The sequence below is a fragment of the Lynx canadensis genome, chromosome B2, assembly GCF_007474595.2.
Source record: "Lynx canadensis isolate LIC74 chromosome B2, mLynCan4.pri.v2, whole genome shotgun sequence".
NCBI lineage: Eukaryota > Metazoa > Chordata > Mammalia > Carnivora > Felidae > Lynx > Lynx canadensis.
Genome location: NC_044307.1, coordinates 99467182 through 99491084, shown reverse-complemented (window position 1 = coordinate 99491084; position 23903 = coordinate 99467182). Strand labels below are relative to the sequence as shown.

At 37.3% G+C, this 23903-nt stretch overlaps 1 protein-coding gene across 5 annotated transcripts in view; it reads left to right on the top strand.

The window, feature by feature from the left end:
- Positions 1-23903, top strand: part of AK9 (adenylate kinase 9) — a 131738-nt gene that overhangs the window by 53522 nt on the left and 54313 nt on the right. For 4 of the 5 annotated variants that reach the window (XR_003968925.1, XM_030316128.1, XM_030316126.1 and 1 more), the window contains 6 exons: positions 8541-8697; positions 9506-9620; positions 12910-12983; positions 16718-16876; positions 23060-23149; positions 23621-23821. Coding sequence is in view for 4 of the 5 variants with exons in the window: in XM_030316128.1 (XP_030171988.1) it covers positions 8541-8697; positions 9506-9620; positions 12910-12983; positions 16718-16876; positions 23060-23149; positions 23621-23821 (796 nt within the window). In the remaining variant the exon portion in view is untranslated. Of the gene's footprint in view, positions 1-8540; positions 8698-9505; positions 9621-12909; positions 12984-16717; positions 16877-23059; positions 23150-23620; positions 23822-23903 lie in introns of those variants that run through there. The other variant, XM_030316132.1, reaches the window with a different exon arrangement.

The following is a 23903-nucleotide window of genomic DNA, read 5'->3' as shown; positions in this document are numbered from 1 at the left end:
GAGCTGGTTCTTTGAAAGAATTAACAAAATTGATAAACCCCTAGCCAGTTTGATCAAAAAGAAAAAGGAAAGGACCCAAATAAATAAAATCAAAAATGAAAGAGAAGAGATCACAACCAACTGCAGAAATACAAACAATAATAAGAGAGTATTATGAGCAATTATATGCCAATAATTTGGGCAATCTGGAAGAAATGGACAAATCCCTAGAAACATACAAACTACCAAAACTGAAACAGGAAGAAATAGAAAATTTGTACAGACCCAAAACCAGTAAAGAAATGGAATTAGTAATCAAAAATCTTCCTAAAATCAAGAGCCCAGGGCTGGATGGCTTTCCAGGGGAATTCTTCCAAACATTTAAAGAAGAGTTAATACCTATTCTTTTGAAACTATTCCAAAAAATAGAAATGAAAGGAAAACTTCCAAACTCATTCTATGAGGCCAGCATTACCTTGATTCTAAAACCAGACAAAGACCCCAGTAAAAAGGAGAACTATAGACCAATTTCCCTGATGAACATGGATGCAAAAATTCTCAACAACATACTAGTCAACCGGATCCAACAATACATTGAAAGAATTATTCACCATTATAAAGTGGGATTTATACCTGGGATGCAGGGCTGGTTCAATATCTATAAATCAATCAATGTGATACATCACATTAATAAAGAAAGGACAAGAACCAGATGATCCTTTCAATAGAAGCAGAGAGAGCATTTGACAAAATACAGCATCCTTTCTTGATAAAAACCTCTAGGAAGTGGGGATAGAAGGATCATACCTCAAGATCATAAAGGTTATATACGAAAGACCCACCACTAATATCATCCTCCATGGGGAAAAACTGAGAGCTTTCCCCCTAATGTCAGGAACATAACAGAGATGTTCACCCTTGCCACTGTTATTCAACATAGTGTTGGAAGTCCTAACTTCAGCAATCAGACAATACAAAGAAATAAAAGGCATCCAAATCAGCAAGGAGAAAGCCAAACTTTCCCTCTTCACAGATGACATGATACTCTATATAGAAAACCCAAAAGATTCCACCAAAGAACTGCTAGATAAAACTGCCAATCCATGAATTCAGCAAAGTGGCAGGATATAAAATGAATGCACAGAGATTGGTTGCATTTCTATACACCAATAATGAAGCAGCAGAAAGAGAAATCAAGGAATCGATCCCATTTACAATTGTACCAAAAACCATAAAATACCTAGGAATAAATCTAACCAAAGAGGTGAAAAACTATAAACTGAAAACTATACACTATAGAAAGTTTATGAAAGAAACTGAAGAAGACACACACAAAAAAAATGGAAAATTATTCCATGCTCATGGATTGGAAGAACAAATATTGTTAAAATGTCGATACTACCCAAAGCAATCTACACCTTCAATGCAATCCTTATCACAATAACACCAGCATTCTTCACAGAGCTAGAACAAACAGTCCTAAAATTTGTATGGAACCAGAAAACACCCTGAATAGCCAAAGCAATCCTGAAAAAGAAAACCAGAGCTGGAAGTATCACAATCCCAGACTTCAAGCTATATTACAAAGTTGTAATCATCAAGATAGTATGGTACTGACAGAAAAACAGACACCTTGATCAATGGAACAGAATAGAGAACCCAGAAATGGATTTACAAACATATGGCCAGCTAATCTTTGACAAAGCAGGAAAGAATATCCAATGGAATAAAGACAGTCTCCTCAGCAAATAGTGTTGGGAAAACTGGACAGCAACATGCAGGAGAATGAACCTAGACCATTTTCTTACATCATACACAAAAATAAACTCAAAATAGATGAAAGACCTAAATGTAAGACAGGAAGCCATCAAAATCCTTGAAGAGAAAGCAGGCAAAAACCTCTTTGACCTCAACTGCAGCAACTTCTTATTCAACATGTCTCTGGAGACAGGAAACAAAAGCAAAATGAAGTATTGGGACCTCATCAAAATAAAAAGCTTCTGCACAGCAAAGGAAACAATCAGCAAAACTAAAAGGCAAACAATGGAACGGGAGAAGATATTTGCAAATGACATATGGATAAAGGGTTAGTATCCAAAATCCATAAAAAAACTTATCAAACTCAACACCCAAAAAACAAATAATCCAGTGAAGAAATGGGCAAAAGACATGGACAGACACTTTTCCAAAGAAGACATCCAGATGGCCAACTGACACATGAAAAAATGCTCAACATCACTCATCATCAGGGAAATACAAATCAAAACCACAATAAGATACCACCTCACACCAGTCAGAATGGCTAAAATTAACAACTCAGGCAATGACAGATGTTGACAAGGATGCAAAGAAAGAGGAACCTTTTTGCACTGCTGGTAGAAATGCAAACTGGGGCAGCCACTCTGGAAAACAGTATGGAGGTTCCTCAAAAAATTAAAAATAGAACCACCCTATAACTCAGCAATTGCACTACTAGGTATTTATCCAAAGGATACAGGTGTGCTGTTTCAAAAGGACACATGCACCCCAATGTTTATAGCAGCTAATGGACAATAGCCAAAGTATGGAAAGAGCCCAAATGTCCATTGATGGATGAATGGATAAAGAAGATGTGGTATATATATACAATGGGGTATTAGTCAGCAATCAAAAAGAATGAAATCTTGCCATTTGCAACTACATGGATGGAAATGGAGACTATTATGCTAAGTGAAATTAGTCAGAGAAAGACAAATATCATATGACTTCACTCATATGAGTACTTTAAGAGACAAAACAGATGAACATAAGGGAAGAGAAACAAAAATAATATAAACACAGGGAGGGGGACCAAACATAAGAGACTCATAAATATGGAGAACAAACTGAGGGTTACTGGAGAGGGTGGGGGGGAGGGGATGGGCTAAATGGGTAAGGTACACTAAGGATTCTACTCCTGAAATCATTGTTGCACTATATGCTAACTAATTTGGATGTAAATTTTTTAAAAATAAAATTAAAAAAATAAATAAATAAAACTAAGGCCATTAAAAGTAAAAAATAAAAATAAAAAAAGAAATCAGTCAAAGGGATGAAAAGTGCAACATAGGGAATGTAATCAGCACTATTGTAATAACTTTGTATGGTGACAAAGGGTGACTACATTTATATTATCATGGTAAATAATTATAAACTTTATTTTGTAATGTATATAATTGCAGAATCACTATATTGTATAGCTGAAACTAATATTGTGTGTCAGTTGTACTTCAGTAACAAACAATAATAAATATATACATACATACTTTTACATGGATTTTTTTTAACCCACAACATGAAGATCAAGGTTCATTTTTTTCTAATACAATTATCCAGCTGTATTCCGGCACCATTTATTGAAAAGACCAACCTTTCCCCACTATCATAAATCAAGTGACCCTGGGGCGCCAGGGTGGCTCAGTGGGTTAAGCATCCAACCCTTGATTTTGGCTCAGGTCATGATCTCCTGGTTCATGAGCTCAAGCCCTGTGTCAGGAACAGCACTGACAGTGCAGAACAGCCTGCTGGAGGTTCTCTCTTTCCCTCTCTCTCTGCCCCCCCTCTCGCGTGCTCTCTTTCTCTCTCTAAATAAATAGATAAACTTTAAAAATAAATAAAAATTAAAAAATAAATCAAGTGGCCCTATCTGTGTGGTCTATTTCTGGACACTATTCTGTTCCATTGACGTATTTGTCTATCTGTGTTCCAGTACCACACATACTAACTACTGTAGCTCTGTAATTTCTCCCAGCATTGTTTTGTAGTTTTCAGGATAGAGGTCTTCAGTATCTCTCATTAGGTTTATTCTTAGGTATGTAATGTATTTTGATGCTATTTTAGATACCGTCGTGGTTGTATTTTATTTTCCAATTGTTGTTCCTGCAATCATTTTTGTATCCTGTTTTCCCATTTTGCTTCCCACTAATTTCACTTTCTTATCTGAAGCTCAAAGCCCATGTGCAGAACAGGTGCACTTGGGCCTAATGGATGATCCAGTCCAGGAAAAGGGAATAGGTTTCATTTCATTTGCAAATGGAACAGTTAGGCATGGCTCCCTAGAGTGATGGGTTAAGGAGGCTTCTGAAACCACATCTGTATCTCGGTATTTTTAGAATCTTTTAGAGTTATAGTTTAACAGTATTTTAAAGTCTTAAAAATACAGAAATAATGATAGGTATCATTTCTACCAAAGGGAAATAAGAGTCACCCCCTTGCAATGGTGAATGCACAGAAGTTTTTTCCATGCTAAATCATTTGCACTTTTCCCTGGTTTCTGTCTTGACTGGCTACAGAGCACACAACAACAGAGGCTGGGGAACACTGGGAACTTTTTTCTGCCCCTATCGCTCTGCACACCTGTGATAACTGAAGCTGTTACACAGACTATACCAAAGGTATTTGCCCAGTACCTAGCAGAAAAATGTCTCGAGGACAACGTCAAGGGAAGTGGGGCTTTTGCGTTGAGCCTGCCACTGTATGTTGTTCAGCCCATGACTTATCTGGCTGCGTATCATATCCACAACCTATTTCTTTAGTCACTGTAGTCTTCTCTATGTGATACATCAGTCTTGCTCTGCTTCCATGGTCACACAGCTATTGCTCTAAAACATCTCCATTTCTGCCCTTGTACCTGTGTTCGTCACATGGTCATTATGTTTTTCTGGGCCTCCCTTGTCTCTCTGTGTCATGTCCTGCTTCCTCTGATTCTCCCAGTCCCTTCTCTCAATCTCTCTCTCTCTAGATATTTTTCACAGTGATAAATATTTGTTTATACAAGTGAGAAACATATATGTATGTGTATATAATATATATATTCACAAGTGATTAAAAGTAAACATGAAATAACATAGAATAAGGGAATCTAAAACAGCATTAAATACAGGGAAAAATTTATTAAGTTAAAATCACAAAAGGATAGAAAGATGAATAGTGCATTTAAATGTTACATCATTTTTCTAAATATTACTTTCTCTCACTCACCCCTTCCCTGAGGATGTCCAAAGAGAGTGACACTATTTTCAGCACTCAGACACCTGAGAGCCCACTTCCATGACTCTGGTGACAGCGGGGCCAGACACAGACCAAGCACAAAGGGCCCCTTCCCTACCACTTGCCCTGCAAGGCGCAGTCTCCAGGCTCAGAGTCCCGCCTTCACTCTGCTGGGCCACACACTCAGGAGTTCTTTCAGATATGAAATCCTAAGGCAGGTTCCCCCTTCTCTCCACAGTGATCTCAACTGGGGAATCTCCCTCAACAGATTCCTACACCGAAGCTGTTTTACCTATACATCCAAAACGTGTATCCTCAGGCACCCAGGTCCTTGTCTCCTGAAACTTTCCTCCCCTCAGCTTTGAAATGTCCAGGCCTGAGTGCCTTGTGCCACTTCAGCAACAGCAGCACCTTCCCCCTGCCCTGTTTCAGTGACTTCCTTTCCTGAAGCAGTGTCATGTGCCCATAATGTTTCACTTCTCTCTTCCCTTAGAGTCACTTGAGGTCAGGTCAGAAATACAACTTCCGCATTTGGACCTGCGCAAACACAGTGGGAAAATGTTCAAGCAAAATCTCAACGAAGAGGCTATTTAATAGTGATTCTCTCTATGAAGAAAAAACAAACAAACATGAGAATCATAATTTTAGGACAAAGATCAAACTAGGGCAAGCATTTATAATAAATAATGACATATTAATTCCTTAATATAAATATTTCTCACAAATCAAGGAAAATAGGGTACCCTAATATAAAAGCGGGCAAAAGGTATAAACAGATTATTTCATCAAAGAAGAAATGCAAATGGTTCACTGAAAATTTTCATGTTCAAATTTTGATAAAAATATGAAACTTAAAACTGTGGGATACAGATTCTTACCTGTCAAATTGCCAAAGATTTTTAAAAATGCATAATAATCTATACTAGTGAGGCTATAATGAGATAGTCACATAGGGAGAGTGAAAATTGATACAGGTGTTTTGGAAGCAATGTGTCAGTGTGTGTGAAAAGCCTTTAAAGTGTTCATTCTTTTATGCCTTTTGACCTAAGGAATCTGACCTGAAAAAATACATAACATTTGGGCAAGGATTTATATATACAGATGTTCATCACAGTGTTATATTAAAATTGTAAGTGATGTAAACATTTAACAGTAAGAGAATAATTAAACAAAATAAGATCTATTCATTTGATAAAATACTATGAAGGGTGGTGCCTGGGTGGTTCTGTCGTTTGAGCATCCGACTCTCGATGTCAGCTCAGGGGATGATCTCATGGTTCGTGAGTTTGAGCCCTGCGTTGAGTTCCATGCTGAGTGTGGAGCCTGCTTGAGATTCTCTCTCACTCTCTCTCGCTGCCCCTCACCCTTGCCCGTGTGCTCATTCTCTCTCCAAAATAAAAAAATATATATATTACAAAGGTATTAAATTTTTTCAAAACCATTGAGTGAGATGGAGAAATTATAAATTGCATCTCTTGGTGTTGCTTTATTTTTCATATCTTGAAACTGGACAGCAAAATTTTCATTACCCGTTGGGGCATCTGGGTGACTCAGGCGGTTGAGCATCCAGCTCTTGATTATGGCTCTGCTCATGATCTCACAGTTCATGAGTTCAAGCCAGCATCAGGCTTCACACTGACGGTGCAGAGCCTGCTTGGGATTCTCTCTCTCTCAGCCCCTCCCCCACTCACATGCTTGCTCTCTTTCTCTCTCTCTCTCTCAAAAATAAAAACAAAAATAATTTTTTTCATTAACCATTTATATTTCTTTTTTTTTCAGTTTTACTGAGTTCTTTTTAATTTTTTTTAATGTTTATTTATCTGTGAGGGAGAAAGAGACAGAATGTAAGCAGGAGAGGAGCAGAGAGAGAAGGAGATGCAGAATCTGAAGCAGGCTCCAGGCTCTGAGCTGACAGCACAGAGCCCAACACCGGTTTCGCACTCACAAACTGTGAGATCATGACCTGAGCTGAAGCCAGACGCTCAACTGACTGAGCCTCCCAGGCACCCCTATTGAGTTGTATTTGACATATAGCACTGTATTAGTTTAAGGTGTATAACATCAGGATATGGTTTATGTATATATTGCAAAATGTTTACCACAATACTTTTAGCTAACACCCATCACTTCACACACTTAGTTTGTGTGTGTGTGTGTGTGTGTGTGTGTGTGTGTGTGTGGTGAGAACTTCTAAGATTGACTCTCTTAGCAACTTTAAAATATACAATATAGTGTTGTAAACTATAGTCAGACTATGCTGAATATTACATCCCCAGGACTTATTCATCTTATAACGGTACATTTGTACCTTTGATCCCCTGCACTCATTCCCCCACCCCCACCCCTGCCTCTGGCCACCACATATCTGTTTCCTGTTTCTATGAGTTCATCTTTTTAGATTCTACATATAAGTGAGATTGTATAGTATTTGTCGTTCTCTGTCTGACTTATTTTCATTTATACATCTTTTTTATAGATTTCTCTTTTTCTCTAATTCTCTATGTTAAGAATTTCAAAGTGTTTAAAATTCTTTTTTTAAAAGACTCTTCACTGAGATGGAGATTCGAAAAGTAGGTAATCTTAAATTCTGCAGAGGCCAGGGAGTTATACCCATCCTCGTGACATCTCTTCCCCTTTCACTTCTAACATCCTATGATTACCTGGTGACACACAAACTTGAAACCCTCAGAGTAGGTGTATTCACAGATCCACATCACTAATTTCCATGCTCGTGTTGAGGCTGTTCCTACTGCACTGAGGGAGGAGGGTTGGGGGCAGAGTTTAGCAGAACTCCCTAAGCACCTGCAAGTTTTGTTTTGCCTCGATTCCTCTTACTGCTTTTAGCAACCATCTCAGTACATTCTCAGCTCTCACAATGAGGGATGAAAAGCAAAAGGGAAATGAAGAGTGTTGTCACTAAAACAGGCAAGCTGGACTGGGCCCTTGCTACTCAAAAGGTGGCCCAGGGACAACTGTCACCTGGGAACATGTTAGAAATGCAGACTCATGGACCCTTGGTACCTAAAACCTCCTAAGTCAGGATCTGAATTCTATAATACTAAATAACAGGGGTGCCTGGGTGACTCTATCAGTTGAGCACTTGACTCTTGATTTTGGCTCAGGTCATGTTCCCAGGGTTGTGGGATTGAGCCCCACATTGAGCTCCATGCAGAGCGTGGAACCTGCTAGAGATTCTCTCTCTCTCTCTGCCCCTCTACCACTCATGTACGTGTGCACGCACATGCTCTCTCTCTCTCTAAAAATATACATATATATATATATATATATATATATATATATAAAATACTGAATAGCATATAGCAAAAATGTATTGTTCTATGTATTTAATAAAGGCTTTTGCTTCCCATTCTTAATTTTTAAAACTTAGTTGATTTCCTTAGAATTTTCCCTTTTAAAATAAACTGATTCTTTTTTTTTTTCTTTCCAGTGAGAATTTGAAAGATAATTGGTTAAGGTCCACAAAAATGATACATCAAAGAGTATCCTTGACTTCTATGGCTGTGATGGTAATACCAGTGTGTCATTCTTAACAGGCTGTTGAAGAAAACACAAATAGGTCTTCTAGCGCCCCAAAACATGGAGGATGGATCCTGGACAACTGCCCTATTATAAAAGAACTGTGGATAGTCTTAGTCGAGAAAGGAATTATACCTGACTTAGTAATCTGCTTATCAGATACAGAAAACAATGGTTGGTATATATTCATCATGTAGATTTGAAAGTGAAGTTTTTCTTGATGATAATGTTTAGTTACAATACAAAATGGAAAACTCTCCACTCTCCCTAGGTACATATTCCACCCCAACAATCCCTTCATGACTTAGAGGTACACAAAATGAGACATCCATTCACCAAGTAGATGGCCAGGGATAGCGTGCTGGATCCCTGGATGTTCCATCAGGCCCGAACAATTATTCTTTGGTGCTCAGTTTAACACCCCATTCCCAGTCAGCACTATAACTTCTAAATGAGAAATATATAAGGCTGAGAGTAGAGACTATATACCTGTTCTTATTCACCTCAAATGGGAAATATTAAGTATATAAAGATAGAAGAACTCAATTTTAACTATTCCATCCCTTTGGACAAAGCTATAATAATCAAAGCAGTATGGTACTGGCACAAAAACTGACACCTAGAATAAAGAGCCCAGAAATACACCCCTACACCTATGGTTAACTAATTTTTGACATGGGGGCTAAGAATATTCTGTCATCTTGCCTTTTAAGGAAATATATTTGAAAAGAGTTTCAAGGGGGGGAAATAAATATTATCTCTTTTCATGTTTTAATTATTTTTAACATGCCAATATATATCTCTTAGAAAGGATTTGAGATGGTCTCAGTATTTTAAAGAACCTGGGCTCTACTTAGATAAATGCTTAAAGGAAAATGTATTTGGATTTAGGCAGAAATAATTTTTCATTGTTAATTTCCAAAATATATCTCACTGTATTTTATAGAGCTTCAAAGTTAATGTTATTCTCTTTATATTTCAGGAAAATATTTACTGAATAGACTGTATTTAGAGAATAAACCTGAAATTGACTCTAAGATTTTGGAAAGATTATTAGATGAACTACAAAAGAAAAAAAAAGAGGAAGAAGAAGCAAGGTAAAATCTGCCTGGCTTAATAAAACAAGTTAACGAATCTTTTATATCTATTTACAAGCTACATTTATGAAATATCTTTAATAACAAAACAATGGTCCACTAAGTAGATCCAATTCTTAAAAAACAAAACAAAACAAACAGTAGTTTTACAAATACTTTCAGATTCTCTAAAGTACCGAGTTGGGCATTTTCGCAGCCCGAAATCAAACTTACTCTAGATCAGATGTTGACTCTCAAAAGACACTGTAAAAAAAACTGAGCGCAAGCAAGACTTTTTTTTACCATATTTGTCTGTGACTTAAATAATTTCGCTGACTAGTATCCACAAATTGAAGAATAACATGATAAAAAGTAAATGAAAGTACACTTGTGTGAAATAACTAAAATCTGAACCCTGACTATGTTCTACATAAGGAGAAAACAAGACTAATTATTTATAGTTGGCAAGCTCAACATCAAAGTTTATTTTCCAGTCTGGGTGCAATGAAGAGCTTTTACAAATGTGAGCACCTATCTATTTGTCCATGGCAGGGTCAAGAACTAAACTTTAATAAATTATCAGGTTCTTCAGATGGGAGAATAAAATATGAAAAGAAGCAGTGACTTAATTTGCTAATTGTTCTTTCTTGCTGAAACGTGCTTTAGATTGTAATTCATCCACTGGGATTCCTGCTTCTCAAAGTGATAATGTAAGAATTAAATTTCTTTATGCTAATCCACCAAAGCTCCTGCTGTTAAGGACAACACCTATAGACAGGAGCTTTCTCGAATGCTATTTCCTTTCCCCTCAGATATCAGCAGTTAGAGCTGGGATTTAGGAGCCTCTTTGAACTCTAGAAATTATGAAGCTGGGAGGCACGTAATGAGGGGCAGGGGAGGCAGATAACTGATAAGTGTATGTCAGAGGGATTTTTTTTTCAGTGTTTACTCTTCATCTAAGTTAGCCATTCCTTTAAGAACTCAATACCAAAATATATGAAATATAATTTAGTTAGGTTATTTAATAAAAGTGTTTGATATATTGAGTACAAGATATTGATTCAGACAATAATTACAAATGTATTACATTTGCTTTCAACTTTTATAAGTTTTCTTATAAATGGAGCTACCACCTGCTAAGGTTTAAGGGATTACCTAATTTTTTCCCAGTGTATGAGAAATGGAAATATTTGAGAACAGATGAAGATATTAACACAAGAGTAAAACAAAGTTCATGTGGTTTTTAGACTGAAGGTCTGCAACATTTTAAGGAGATAATTTAGAATACATACTACATATACATGTATCTTTTTTTGAGAGAGAGAGTGAGAGAGAGAGAGGGAGGGAGAGAGTGCATGCATAGCAGGGGGAACAGAGGGAGGAGAGAGAGAATCCCAAGCAGGCTCCACTCTGTCAGTATAGAGCTCAACACAGGGCTTGATCCCACAACCTTGAGATTATGCCTGAGCCCAAACCAGGAGTCGGGACACTTGACTGACTAAGCCACCCAGGCGCCCACATGTATCATTTTTTTAAAAAAGGAAAAGAGAACTCACTTTCTCCCTACTCTACCTTCATTTCCCTTTTATCCTATGGAACTCTGTGAGCTGTCTCTATAATCAATTGTTACCTCTTTTGATTCCAAATTGTCACATCTTTGTAAACTTCTTACAGGCAAAGATTTGCCCAGATTGAAACAAGCTTTTCTGCATCTTTATGTGTTCTGTATATTTTCTAATTTCTATATTTTGAAAATTCAACATGAGTATTTTTAAACAAACATTTTTTCATATGCTGGAGAGTGAAATTTAAAACTGTTAAAAAGAAAAAAGAAAAGTCATTTACAGGCCTTGCGTCTCAGTTGGAAAGGAGATAAAATTAACAGGATTAAAAATTACAACTTGGGCCAAATATCTACAGACACACTGAATTCTGCAGCTTTTATAGCAGCAGTTTACAGATGTGCCAGTCAAGTCCAAGATAATTTCCGTCCTTCCATTTTGTCTTTGACTCATTTATCCAGGTGGTTTTGTAGAAGTGACTAACAACTGACAGCAAAATTCTTCCTCATTCTTGTCAAGTCTTAGATTCTTAGCAGTGGCTTACTATATTTAGGCTGTGGACAAGGAAAGGTTCACAAAAGAGCCCTGCCTGAAATAAACAGGATGACTGCTGATGGGCACGCAGTCACATGGGGAAGGGGTGAAGAAAGAATATCCAGGAGTCTCAGAGGTCCGGGTCATGAACAAAGAGAACTCGAATTACACCACGACTGCAGGCGACATTGCAGGATTTAGAATACCTAAATGAGAGAACATTCCCTAGTAACAAGAAATACATCTGTTGGCAAAAGAAGTATAGCAGTGTCTTTTGAAAAGAATAGAAATAATTAGATTTTCACAAGATGGAGAAAAGGATGCAAAGAACACTGAATATGGAGAAGGACAGATTTACAGAACAGTCAGAAAAACTGCCCCAGCGTGGGCAACCAGTATGAATAGGCTCTACTTAATTCATCCCCTGTTGGTGAATACTTGATACAATTTTTTGGTTTTTTTTTTTTTTAAATGCAATCGACATTATTATTCATGTGTCTTTGTACAGTAGTATGTCAATTCTCGAGAGTTAATTCCTAGATATAGAATTTTAGGTCAAAGGTATACAAATTTTAATTTTAACAAGTATTGCTTTACTTCATCACTTTACTAGCTTTCCTTATACCTGTCTTCATCATGAAGGCAGGCTTAGTGCTTCAACCCTAGTGAAAAACAGATTCCCTCCAGATATTTATATTTTTATATTTCAAGTCTCCAAATTTCATTATTTCTGTGTTGAATGGAAATAAGGAAATAATTTTTCTGATTACAAAGATAATTATCTATTTATTCAATATAGAAAATTTTTATTTTATTTTATTATCATTTTTTAAATGTTTATTCACCTTTGAGAGAGAGAGAGAGAGAGAGAGAGAGACAGCACACAAGCAGGGGAGGGGTAGAGAGAGAGGGGGAGACACAGAATCGGAAGCAGGCTCCAGGCTCTGAGCTGTCAGCACAGAGCCTGACACGGCCCTCAAACTTACGAACCGTGAGATCATGACCTGAGCCGAAGTCGGACACTTAACTGACTGAGCCACCCAGGTGCCCCTAGAAAATTTTTAAATGCAAAAAATGATAAGTAAAAGAAAAAAATCTCATAATGCCAGCATCCAGAGATAATTACTGTGAACAGTTTGACTAGTTTTCTTCTAATCTTTTGATCATGATTTATATAAATTTTAAGTACGAAATTAAAATTATTTTCGTTTCAGAAAAGCCACTGAAGAGGCATTGAGAATACAAGAAAACCAAAGCCTGTTGGAAGCTATGAATGAGAAAGCAAAAGGCAAACACAGATTTATATCACTAATAATGTGTCATTTAATTTTGTATTGTTACTGCAGGAAACTGCAGTATTTCAAGTGAATTACAGACAAGGTGACCATATATCCCTGTTTGCCCATGAGAGTCTAGGTTTATGCCTGTGGTATTGAAATATTTATTTGATCCACTTTCATTCTCAGTGTTCCAATTTAGATAATAAATTATATATGGTGACTAGAGTAATGGAGTCATAGGAAAAGAGCTCCCACACAGATACCTACGTGTGCACCCTCTACATGGATCATATGCAGCATGTCGTAAAACAGCTGCCCTCGTCATGTACGACACACGGCTGCTGGAATTCTGGTAGAAGGATTCCTGGGGAAGTTGAGAAAACAGCCAATCTCCTGCTATACCTATTTTCTTTGAACTTAAACTTCTATCTCCATTACAGAAGAATTTATTCCAAAAGTTTCTTTTAAGACTGAAGCTCTTGGGGCACCTGGGTGGCTCAGTCGGTTGAGCGTCCGACTTCGTCTCAGGTCACGATCTCGTGGTCCTTGAGTTCGAGCCCCGCGTCAGGCTCTGGGCTGATGGCTCAGAGCCTGGAGCCTGCTTCCGATTCTGTGTCTCCCTCTCTCTCTGCCCCTCCCCCGTTCATGCTCTGTCTCTCTCTGTCTCAAAAATAAATAAATGTTAAAAAAAAAAAATTAAAAAAAAAAAAAAAAGACTGAAGCTCTTAGCCTAGGGTTCATGGATAAAATTCAGAGGCCTGTGAGCTTGAATGGGGAAGTAACTACAACTTTATTTTCCCTAACCTTTATCTGAAATTTAATATTTCCTTCAACTGGTAATTAATATAGGCAACAAACCATAATAGTATCAGTAGTATCTTGACTTTGTCACCAATAGGAACAAAAATACTTTCATGTCACATTACAGTTTTATATATCCTGGTTATGCTTATTACTATTTCAAAATGATGATAGTTATTAAACCAATTGCTACCTGTTGTTATTTAATGCATTAGTAAAGTTCACAAATTTCCTACAGCACAAAATTTATTTTGATATCTTCATACCTACATTTCAATATAATTGGATTCTTATGAATTTTATTTTATGGGTTTGAAAACATTATTCTAAGGAGGGCCCATAAGTTTCATCAGACTGCCAGAAGGGTCCATGATTCAAAAGAGTAAAAAGTGTCTATTTCAGTTTTCCTTTGCTGGCAACAAGCCACCCCAAAACTATAAAAGAGCCACATTTGTATTCCGTACACGTTTCTGTGGGTCAGGACTTAACTCAGGGCTAATCTCTCCCTGCTCCCTGGGAAGCTCATTCAGGCTTTGAGTGGCCACCTCAGAAGTCAGTCCTCCAGCCCCAGACAGGTTTTCAGAGACTGCAGCGTTGACCAACATCTTCATTTGACTTCATGAGAGACCCAAAGACAGAGCCACCGGTCAAGCCACCCCCAAAATCCCGACCCCAGGACCTGCAAGGATAACATGTGGTTATTGTTGTTTTAATCACTAAATTTTGGAGTTCTTTATTATGAAGCAATAGACAACTAATACAACACATACTTAGTAAAATCGCAGATAGTATAAGGATCTTAACACATTTTTCAATCCATTCCTGACTTATCTGGTACACAGATTAGCCATTAGAATTCTAGAAAAAGTATTAGAACTTTTTACACTTCTCAGCATCATTATATAAACTCTTCATTTGTATATTTTATAAAGTACCTAATATGGAAAAAAATTCAATTTATAGGGGTACCTTGGGGGCTCAGTCGGTTAAGCATCTAACTCTTGATTTTGGCTCAGGTCATGATCTTGCAGTTGGTGGGATCGAGCCCCAGATTGTGCTCTGCACTCACAGTGCAGAGCCTGCTTGGTATTCTCTCTCTCGCTCTCTCTCTCTGTTCCTCTCCTGCTGGCACATGCTCTCTCTCTCTCAAAAATAAATTTTTTTAATATTTATTTATTTTTGGGAGAGAGAGAGACAGAGAGTGAGCAGGGGAAGGGCAGAGAGAGAGAGAGAGAGAGAGAGAGAGAGAGACAGAATCTGAAGCAGGCTCCAAGCTCTGAGCTTTCAGCACAGAACCTGATGGGCTCGAACTCATAAACTGTGAGATCATGACCTGAGCTGAAGCTGGGCACTTAACCAACTGAGCCACCCAGGCGCCCAAAAAATAAATAAACTTAAAAAAAAAAAGAATTCAACTTAAAAATAACTACATGTATGCATGTTAGGCATTTGATAATTTTTTTTTACTATGAGAAGATACTCAGTTGAAAGACATTGTGAGTTTCGGCCGTACAGCACATAATGTCATGCCAAGCCCTGGTCAGATTCTGCAAACGCTACTTCTTCCTTGTGTGCATCACCATAAATTCCTCTATGTAACACAAAAGAGTCACCACAATGTAAGTCACCTACTTGGAAGCCACATGCACTGTAGTCCTGGTACAGACCCAGACCTATAAGAAAAAACACTTGGGGTTGCTGTGCTCTGGGTGCTTAATCATCCAGATTTAGATTAACATTCAGATGCCAGAGGTATCTCATACCAGATAGTCTTGGAAGGTAATCAGTGGAGGAAGAAATTTCCACAAGAGTCCAGAAAACAGGCTCATTCATTTTCTCGTATCATCTGCATAGAAATATCTTGTTTTTTAATTTCATGAATATATTAAAAGGAATTGAGGAGATAGGTTTTCTTTCTTTTTTTTAATTTTTATTTTTAACGTTTATTTATTTTTGAGACAGGGAGAGACAGCATGAACGGGGGAGGGTCAGAGAGAGAGGGAGACACAGAATCTGAAACAGGCTCCAGGCTCTGAGCTGTCAGCACAGAGCCTGACGCGGGGCTCGAACTCACGGACCACGAGATCATGACCTGAGCCGAAGTCGGATGCCCAACCAACTGAGCCACCCAGGCACCCCAAGGAGATAGGTTTTCTGACACTGTTCACCGCATCTTCTTCCTGAAAGATTTACATGCAACTCCATAAAACTTGGAATTATGCTTTCAAAATTTACATTTGACATACGAATCAACATATTCCATTATTTGCAATTAGGTATAAGAAAATCTGTCATGTATACGTTAAATCTAGCCTCATGCTGCCCAATAGAAATACAATGCAAGTCACATATGTAACTTTAAATTTCCTAGTAGCTACATAAAAGCAAAAAGAAACAAGTGACATTAATTATATTTTACTTAATATACACAGAAGATTATTTTTTAATAATAATGTAATTATTTAATGTAATCAGTGCAAAAATTTCTGAATGTACTTTGCATTCAGTTTTTCATTCTAAGCCTTTGAAATCCATTGTGTATTTTATATTTGCAGCACACCTCAATTTGGATTAGCCACATCTCAAGTGCTCAACAGCCACACATAGCTAATGGCTCCACATCAGTGCAGTTCTAGCCATTTCCTTATTGAATGGCCTTCTGGGCTGTTTCCAGTTTTTTACTGTTAAAACCCTTAGCCCCATGTTCCCCTAGCACTCGGAGCACATGACTGTCATCTTTTACCACTACATTTTAATAGATAAAATATGTAGACATTGTATCTGTCTCCCTCATTAAACCCCATGCTCCAGGAGGGCAAGGCCATTCCTTATTCTTTGTTTTGGCCTCAGCACTTATCAGAATCCTTGACATCCAATTAAATATTTGTTAACCTAAACCGAATAATAATTTTTTTCTCCTAATCTTTTTTTTTTTTTTTAGAACTAGAAGAGACTGATCCAGAGACTGAAGAGGAGATTGAAGGTGAGGAGTCTGAAGCTCAGGAAGGGTCTGAGGCCCTGGAAGTAGCCGAGGAGACCAGGGGATCCTTACCTGAGGAACCTCAAGTGCCAGAGGTCCCTGAAACAGAACCTGAATCAGGTTAGACTCTACTGAGGCCATGTCCTTGATTCTACTTATGTCCATCAGGGTATGTGTGTGTGTGCACACGCATGTGTGTATTTGTGTCTTTTCTATGTTAATAAAATGGATGCAGGCTAAGAATGGTGACATGAGCTTCCAGAGAGCAACCATTTAGTCCAAATCACATGGGTTACAATGTCGTAGAAATGTCAAATCTTCTCTGCCCTGGTACTGGCACTCAGGAGCAGGGCCAGCTATGTAAAATGTGAGTCTCGTGGTTCAAAAGGCAGGAAAATGTGCCTTTAAATGTACTAAAATATGAAGCTTTTCCTTTTCTTCCACAGACTCTCTCTCAATTTGTCATGGTGCTTTTGGTTTGCTATTTAATCTCATTTTAACTAAATAAAAATTTTAAATTTTATTCATTAGCATGGATTTTACTGTTCATCTTTATGTTGTACAATGCCATATTTAAATGGAAATATAAGAGCATTTAACTCATGTGCAGAGTCACCAAAATTATACAATTTGTATTTTGCAGCTTGTACATGCATATGCATTTCATTCTTAACAGAATACTGTATCAGTTCCATGCATAAAACTAGCTCAGCTTTTTATTTTGCTTCTTAATATGCACATATATTCTATCAACACTCTCCAGCTTTCAAATGATTAAGGGAAGACTGAAAGTAGGGAACTCTGGGTTGCCCTGTTTTTTCCTTTACCTCTACATCATCCTTTTCAGCCTAAATGTTTAGCTAATACAGGAAAGTAACATGAGTAAGAAAGTTTCCTTGATTATTCACATCTCTTTGAATGCTATCACCTTCTTTCAGTATCTGAAGCAAGTTGTAGTTCAAGGGAAAGCATGGTCTCTCATTGCTGCCAGAGTCCTCCCTCCCCCCACAACACTCAATCACATGACTCCTTCACACATAGGTCCCTTAGAATTCTACGCTCACGATGGGGCGTCAGGAATGTTCATGAGAACTTGAGAGCAAGGGATGGGAAACACATATTGTGTGTATCTCTACTCGCATGCACTCTCTGTTGTCCCCCTGGAGTCCCTTTTGATTTTGCTTAAAAAAACAATTCAAAGGTAAAATTACTAAAATTTCAAAATGACAACCAAAGAGCATTAATCTAAGTGTGAGGCCATTCTAAGCAAAAGACCTTGTGCAAGTGCACGGGTCACACACTTGTGAGCCATCCCTGCCTCACAGGTCCAGTTTGGTGGACTAGTGCAGGGCTCTAAGAAGGAGTCTGTGGACAATGCAAGTTACTCTCAGGAGAGTGTCTTAAAGCAGCAAGACAGGGGACCCCACTGTGGTCGGAATGAGGCACATAAATGCTTTCAAGCATGGTTAGTATTGGATTAGAAACTAATCCTACAAACTAAAGGCCTTCAGATACCTGCAGCTACATGCCAGCCTGGAGTAATTAAGGGCTGAGAACCCGCTGTTAGCTGTAAAAGGACCAGGACTAAGAGGAATTTTTACCGTGAGAAATCTCAAGTTCAACATAAATCATTTTTACTGTAGGATTGGCATTAGCTTTATGAGACAATAAGTACAAAATCAGATCCCTTGTGCCAAACAGAGGAGCCAGCAGGATGAAACATACAATTTCCTTTTAGGAGTCCCACACCTCTATTGACTTCAGCTCCTACCCAGAAACTTCATTGTTTTCTTCAGTACCTAATCAATTTGACTGATGATTCTTCTACCCACCACCTACCTTTCACAAGAAGACAGGCCATAAAATACCAAAAGAAAGAAAGGAAACTGACATCCATCAAATACGACATGTCAAACATATCCCTATAATTCCAGTGTCCACAATAGCTCACAATTAGTATTTACTGATGTTATAGGTCTATGGGACAATTCAGTGTTGTTGCCTTCTATCTGATTAATTCCCCCCAGAGAACCTACTTTGGATGTTCTAAAGCCAGCATCCTATTCTAGTTAGGGTCAGTTCTAGCCCAATTCTAGACAATGTTGACATGACTAGGCTTCTCCAGGGCTGGTTTGCTTCTGTAAAATGGGTCTCTTTGGCCATATTAAACCATATTTTACTTCACAGAGGGGCTTGCATCTGGTTTAGCTAGTGATTACTTCTTCTATCCAAGGGTCTCTTTCTTCATAAAGTATTCTCCTCTAAATTACTTAAGGAGGCAGTTATGAACACAGCCCAAGTGTCCATTGATAGAAGAATGCATAAAGAAGATATGGTGTATATACACACACATACACACACACACACACACACACACACACACACACACACAGTGGAATATTATTCATCCATAAAAAAGAATTAAATCTTACCATTTGCAACAACATGGCTGGATCTAGAGGGTATAATGCTAAGCAAAATAAGCCTGTCAGAGAAAAAAATAAATACCATATGATTTCACTCATATGTGGAATTTAAGAAATAAAACAAATGAACAAAGCGGAAAAAAAGAGACAAACCAAAGCACAGAATCTTCACTATAGAGAACAAACTGATCGTTATCAGAGGGGAGGTGGGTGAGGGAATGGGTGAAGCAGGTGAAGGGGATGAAGAATACAATTATCTTTTTTTTTAATTTAAATCCAAGTTAGTTAACATACAGTGTAATAATGATTTCAGGATAGGATGTAGTGATTCATCAGTTACATATAACACCCAGTGCTCCTCCCAGTTCTCCTCCCAACAAGTGCCCTCCTTGATGCTCATCACCCATTTAGCCCATCCCCGCACCCAACACCCCACCAGCAACCCTTAGTTTGTTCTCTGTATTTAAGAGTCTCTTATGGTTTGTCTCCCTCTCTGTTTTTATCTTATTTTTGCTTCTCTTCCCCTACGTTCATCTGTTTTGTTTCTTAAAATTCCACATACGTGTGAAATCATATGATATTTTTCTTTCTCTGACTTATTTCACTTTAACATAATACAGAAGAGTACAATTATCTTGATGAGCACTGAGTAAGGTATGGAAGTGTTGAATCACTATATTGTTCACCTGAAATTAACATAACACTGTATACTAACTACACTGGAATTGAAATAAATATAAATTTTAAAGCTAAGTTGCTTATTTTAAAGTCTCCTAAGCTCCACCCAAGTCCTGGTTGAAGCAAGTATAGGATGGAGTTTAGGAATCTATATTTTAATGAACACCTCAGGTGATTCTTATACTTGCTCACAATTGAGAACTGTCATAGGGGAAAAAAAATTAAGCTAAAGAAAAGTTTTATTAATGGTTGCCTTACATCATGGAAAAAGCTCAGTATTGTACTTACGAAAAACCTGGTCCTGAAAACTTACACTCAAGGGTGACTTAGCTGCATACTGTATCCACAGGTTACAGTGAATTGATATATCAAATAGAATATAGACAAGTTGAAATTTAGAAAATGTCTCTCAGACAGTGATCATGGTTCTGATATAATTGACATTAAATTGTGTATTTAAAAATCACTCAGATATCCAGTCAAGTTTGACGTGATATGATAATTATAGGAAACATACAAATAGAAATATGGGAGAAAATCACCATAGTCCTGCCAGCAAGAAGCAACAGATATTTAATATTCTGATATATTTCCTTTCAGTTTTCCTAAGCATGGTATTTTGTTTTGTTTTGACCTGTGACTTGATTGGACTCAAGCCTAAGAGAAAGGTTTTCTCTGGGACATTTCTTTTTTTTTTTTTCTTAATGTTTATTTATTTTTGAGAAAGAGAGAGAGACAGAGAGAGACAGAGAGACAGAGTGCAAATGGGGGGAGGGGCAGGGAGACACAGAATCCAAAGCAGGCTCCAGGCTCTGAGCTGTCAGCACAGAGCCTGACGCGGGGCTTGAACCCACAAACCATGAGATCATGACCTGAGCCAAAGTCGGAAGCTTAACCTACTGAGCCACCCAGCCACCCCCATGTTCTTTTTTCTTTTCTGCAGAGATGCTCAGAAGATATTCTTCAATACCATTATGTTTTTTAACTTTGCTAGTATGTGAGCGATTTTTCCTAGAATTCAGTGAGCTCTTTTTATCTTCATACTAGTCTTTGTCTAGCTTAAAATGGTTTTCTTCAATTATACCTTCATTTATTGCTTCAGATTCCCTTTTCAGGATTACTTTTTATTATTTTTGGTTAGTTTCTGTTTCTCAACCACATTAATCTTTTCCCTGATAGTTTTGATGTCTTTTTTCTTTTTCTCTGTATTCTTTGGAAGGTTGTTGTTCTCCACCTGAGATTTATTTTCTGCTTCTTATTGCCTCTATCCTGATGCATATTTGAATCTGCTATTGCATTTTACATTTCCTTGCATTGCTTTCTTATTGGAACTAGCTTTCTTGCATTCCTGCCTTTATCTTAGGTTGGTCTCTCTTTTTTGCTTCACGATTCTTATTTCATAAGCTATGTTGTCTTCCTGTGCTTTTTGAGTATACCGAGCATGTATTTTCTAAAATTTACTCTGCTTCATAAAAGAAGTCCTTTTCAAAAGCAAATTCTTCATCTAAATCTTTGGTTTAATAACTCTTTCCCTTCACTATAACATCTTTTCAAGGGCCTTGTCATTATGTTGTTGTTGTTGACTTGTCCTTGAATGGAGCAGATTATATTGAGCTCTAGCAGGTAGAGTAGGGAAACCAACAGGAAGAATAGGTGGAATATTTATAAGAATCATCCCCCAATCCACACACATGCTTGTGCATGCACACACACACACACACACACACACACACATTTTGCTTTAATGTTTTGCCTGGTACTCTCAGATATAGACCTGAAGGTAAAGTTAATGTGCATTGGCCTAGTTCAAGTGGTGATATTTAGTAAATATTCATCTTATCTGTCTCTCCTATACTGCGCTGGATCTTCGTCATCTCTGACTATTTCATTCCGTAATTAGCCAGAGAAGCTAAGACAGTTTAGAAGTCCCTGTATATTCTTGGTGTTCTTCTTATCTTCGTCATGATTTATAATGCTTTTCTTTAGATAAGTGAGCACATTAAAATTAAACATATCACCACCAGACCAGCCCTAGGTTTGTCCTCTTCTATATCCTACTCCCTTGACTATTTTTTTAAACGTTTATTTATTTTTGAGAGACAGAGACAGAACATGAATGGGAGAAGGGGCAGAGAGAGACAGGGAGACACAGAATCTGAAGCAGACTCCAGGCTCTGAACTGTCAGCACAGAGCCCGACGCGGGGCTCAAACCCACAAACCATGAGATCATGACCTGAGCCCAAGTCGGATGCTTAACCCACTGGGCCACCCAGGGGCCCCTCCCTTGGGTATTAATTATAGAATTCTGTAGAAAGAGGACCCAACTGTTACTTTAGCTTGGAAAACAGTTTCCAGTGTTACAGAATGGAGCTATATAGAGAATATTACATAAATATGTTATATATTTGGTCTACACAAAATTTCTGTTTCAGAACTAGGAGAGACTATAAAGTGAGAAGATAGACAACTAGTTCTTCCTTCCTTGAACCATCTCTGCTGCATCTGTATGTGATGCACGTCTTATAACATACAGGAAAATAGTGTTCTATCTATATCTTCAATACACGCACAGCTGGGACTTTGATATATCATTGTCTTTCATTGTCACTTTATGATTTTTTGGTGTATTTTCATGGGTGGATTAAGAAATTAAAAGAGGGGCACCTGGGTGGCTCAGTTGGTTAAGCGTCCGACTTCGGCTCAGGTCATGATTTCGCGGTCCGTGAGTTCGAGCCCCGCGTCGGGCTCTATGCTGACAGCTCAGAGCCTGGAGCCTGTTTCAGACTCTGTGTCTCCCTCTCTCTGACCCTCCCCCATTCATGCTCTGTCTCTCTCTGTCTCAAAAATAAATAAATGTTAAAAAAAAAAAGAAATTAAAAGAAATATCAGGAACTCCTAGTCTGATGCCATGTGAACAGAAGTCTGAATAATATTTAACAACAGTTATCACTCAGAATTATATGTGCCATGTGTAAATTATTTTGGTCAGTGTCCTTTTATATATTTTTAAATATTCTTCATTTTTCACTCTATATTATTAAATATTTTAACCCATACTTTACCTAACAGGAACTGTATTTTCACTTAGACATAGTATACACAATTAAACTGTGTTTTGAAATTTTCTTTGTGCCAAAAATTTCATAAAGGAATAGTGTTTTAAAATTCAAACACTAACTATTAACTTTATTTTTTAAGTATCTGAGCCTGGGGAGGATACTACAGTTGGAACAGACATTTCAAAAGGATCCAAAGAGGCCCTGGAAATTAAAGAATTGTCGGAAACAGGTTAGATTATAAAAGTACTTACTGTGTGAAAGTACTTTTCAAATTCTTTTACAAAGGGCGTAGTCCCTTATTTTAGGCATAGTACCAATTTCCTACTTATTTTTTTCTATGTTGTATACCAGTTGATATGTATTAATTTAGCTTATTACATTAAAAATATATGTAGCCAACTTATAGTACTGTTTTTCATCAAATTTTATTTTATACATTAACAGTTAAAGTTGCTATATGAAATTATTAATAATTATCCAAATAATTTTGATTTTATTAATAATAATTCATCTAAGCCATTATAAAAAACAAAGCATAATTAAAATATGATTTGTGAGTGTAATATTATTAATTAGAAAACTAAGTTTATTTCTTTCAAATGTTTTTAAAATACTATAAAGTATAAATTATTTTTGCAATATGTCTAAAGATATAATATTTGAAGATTCTTTTTTCTTTCCTTTAACCTTTACTCAAAAGTTGTACTCCCTGAGTTTCCAGAAGATGCTTATCCTGATGTTCCTGAAATGGAGCCAATTAAAGAGAAGGTTAAAAATTTCAACTTTGGCTGGAAACAGCTGGAACCAGCAATCCATGAGTCTTTCGTTCAAATTTTAAACTTGGAGATTGCTGACAAAACACCAGAGGAACTACTTCAAAAAGTAGTTGAGATTATGGAAAGTAAGAGCCACAATCATAACATTTATTGTCAAGAGCAGGTAATATTATTAAAAGCACCGTGAAAGTTTAAAGTCTTTCTTGA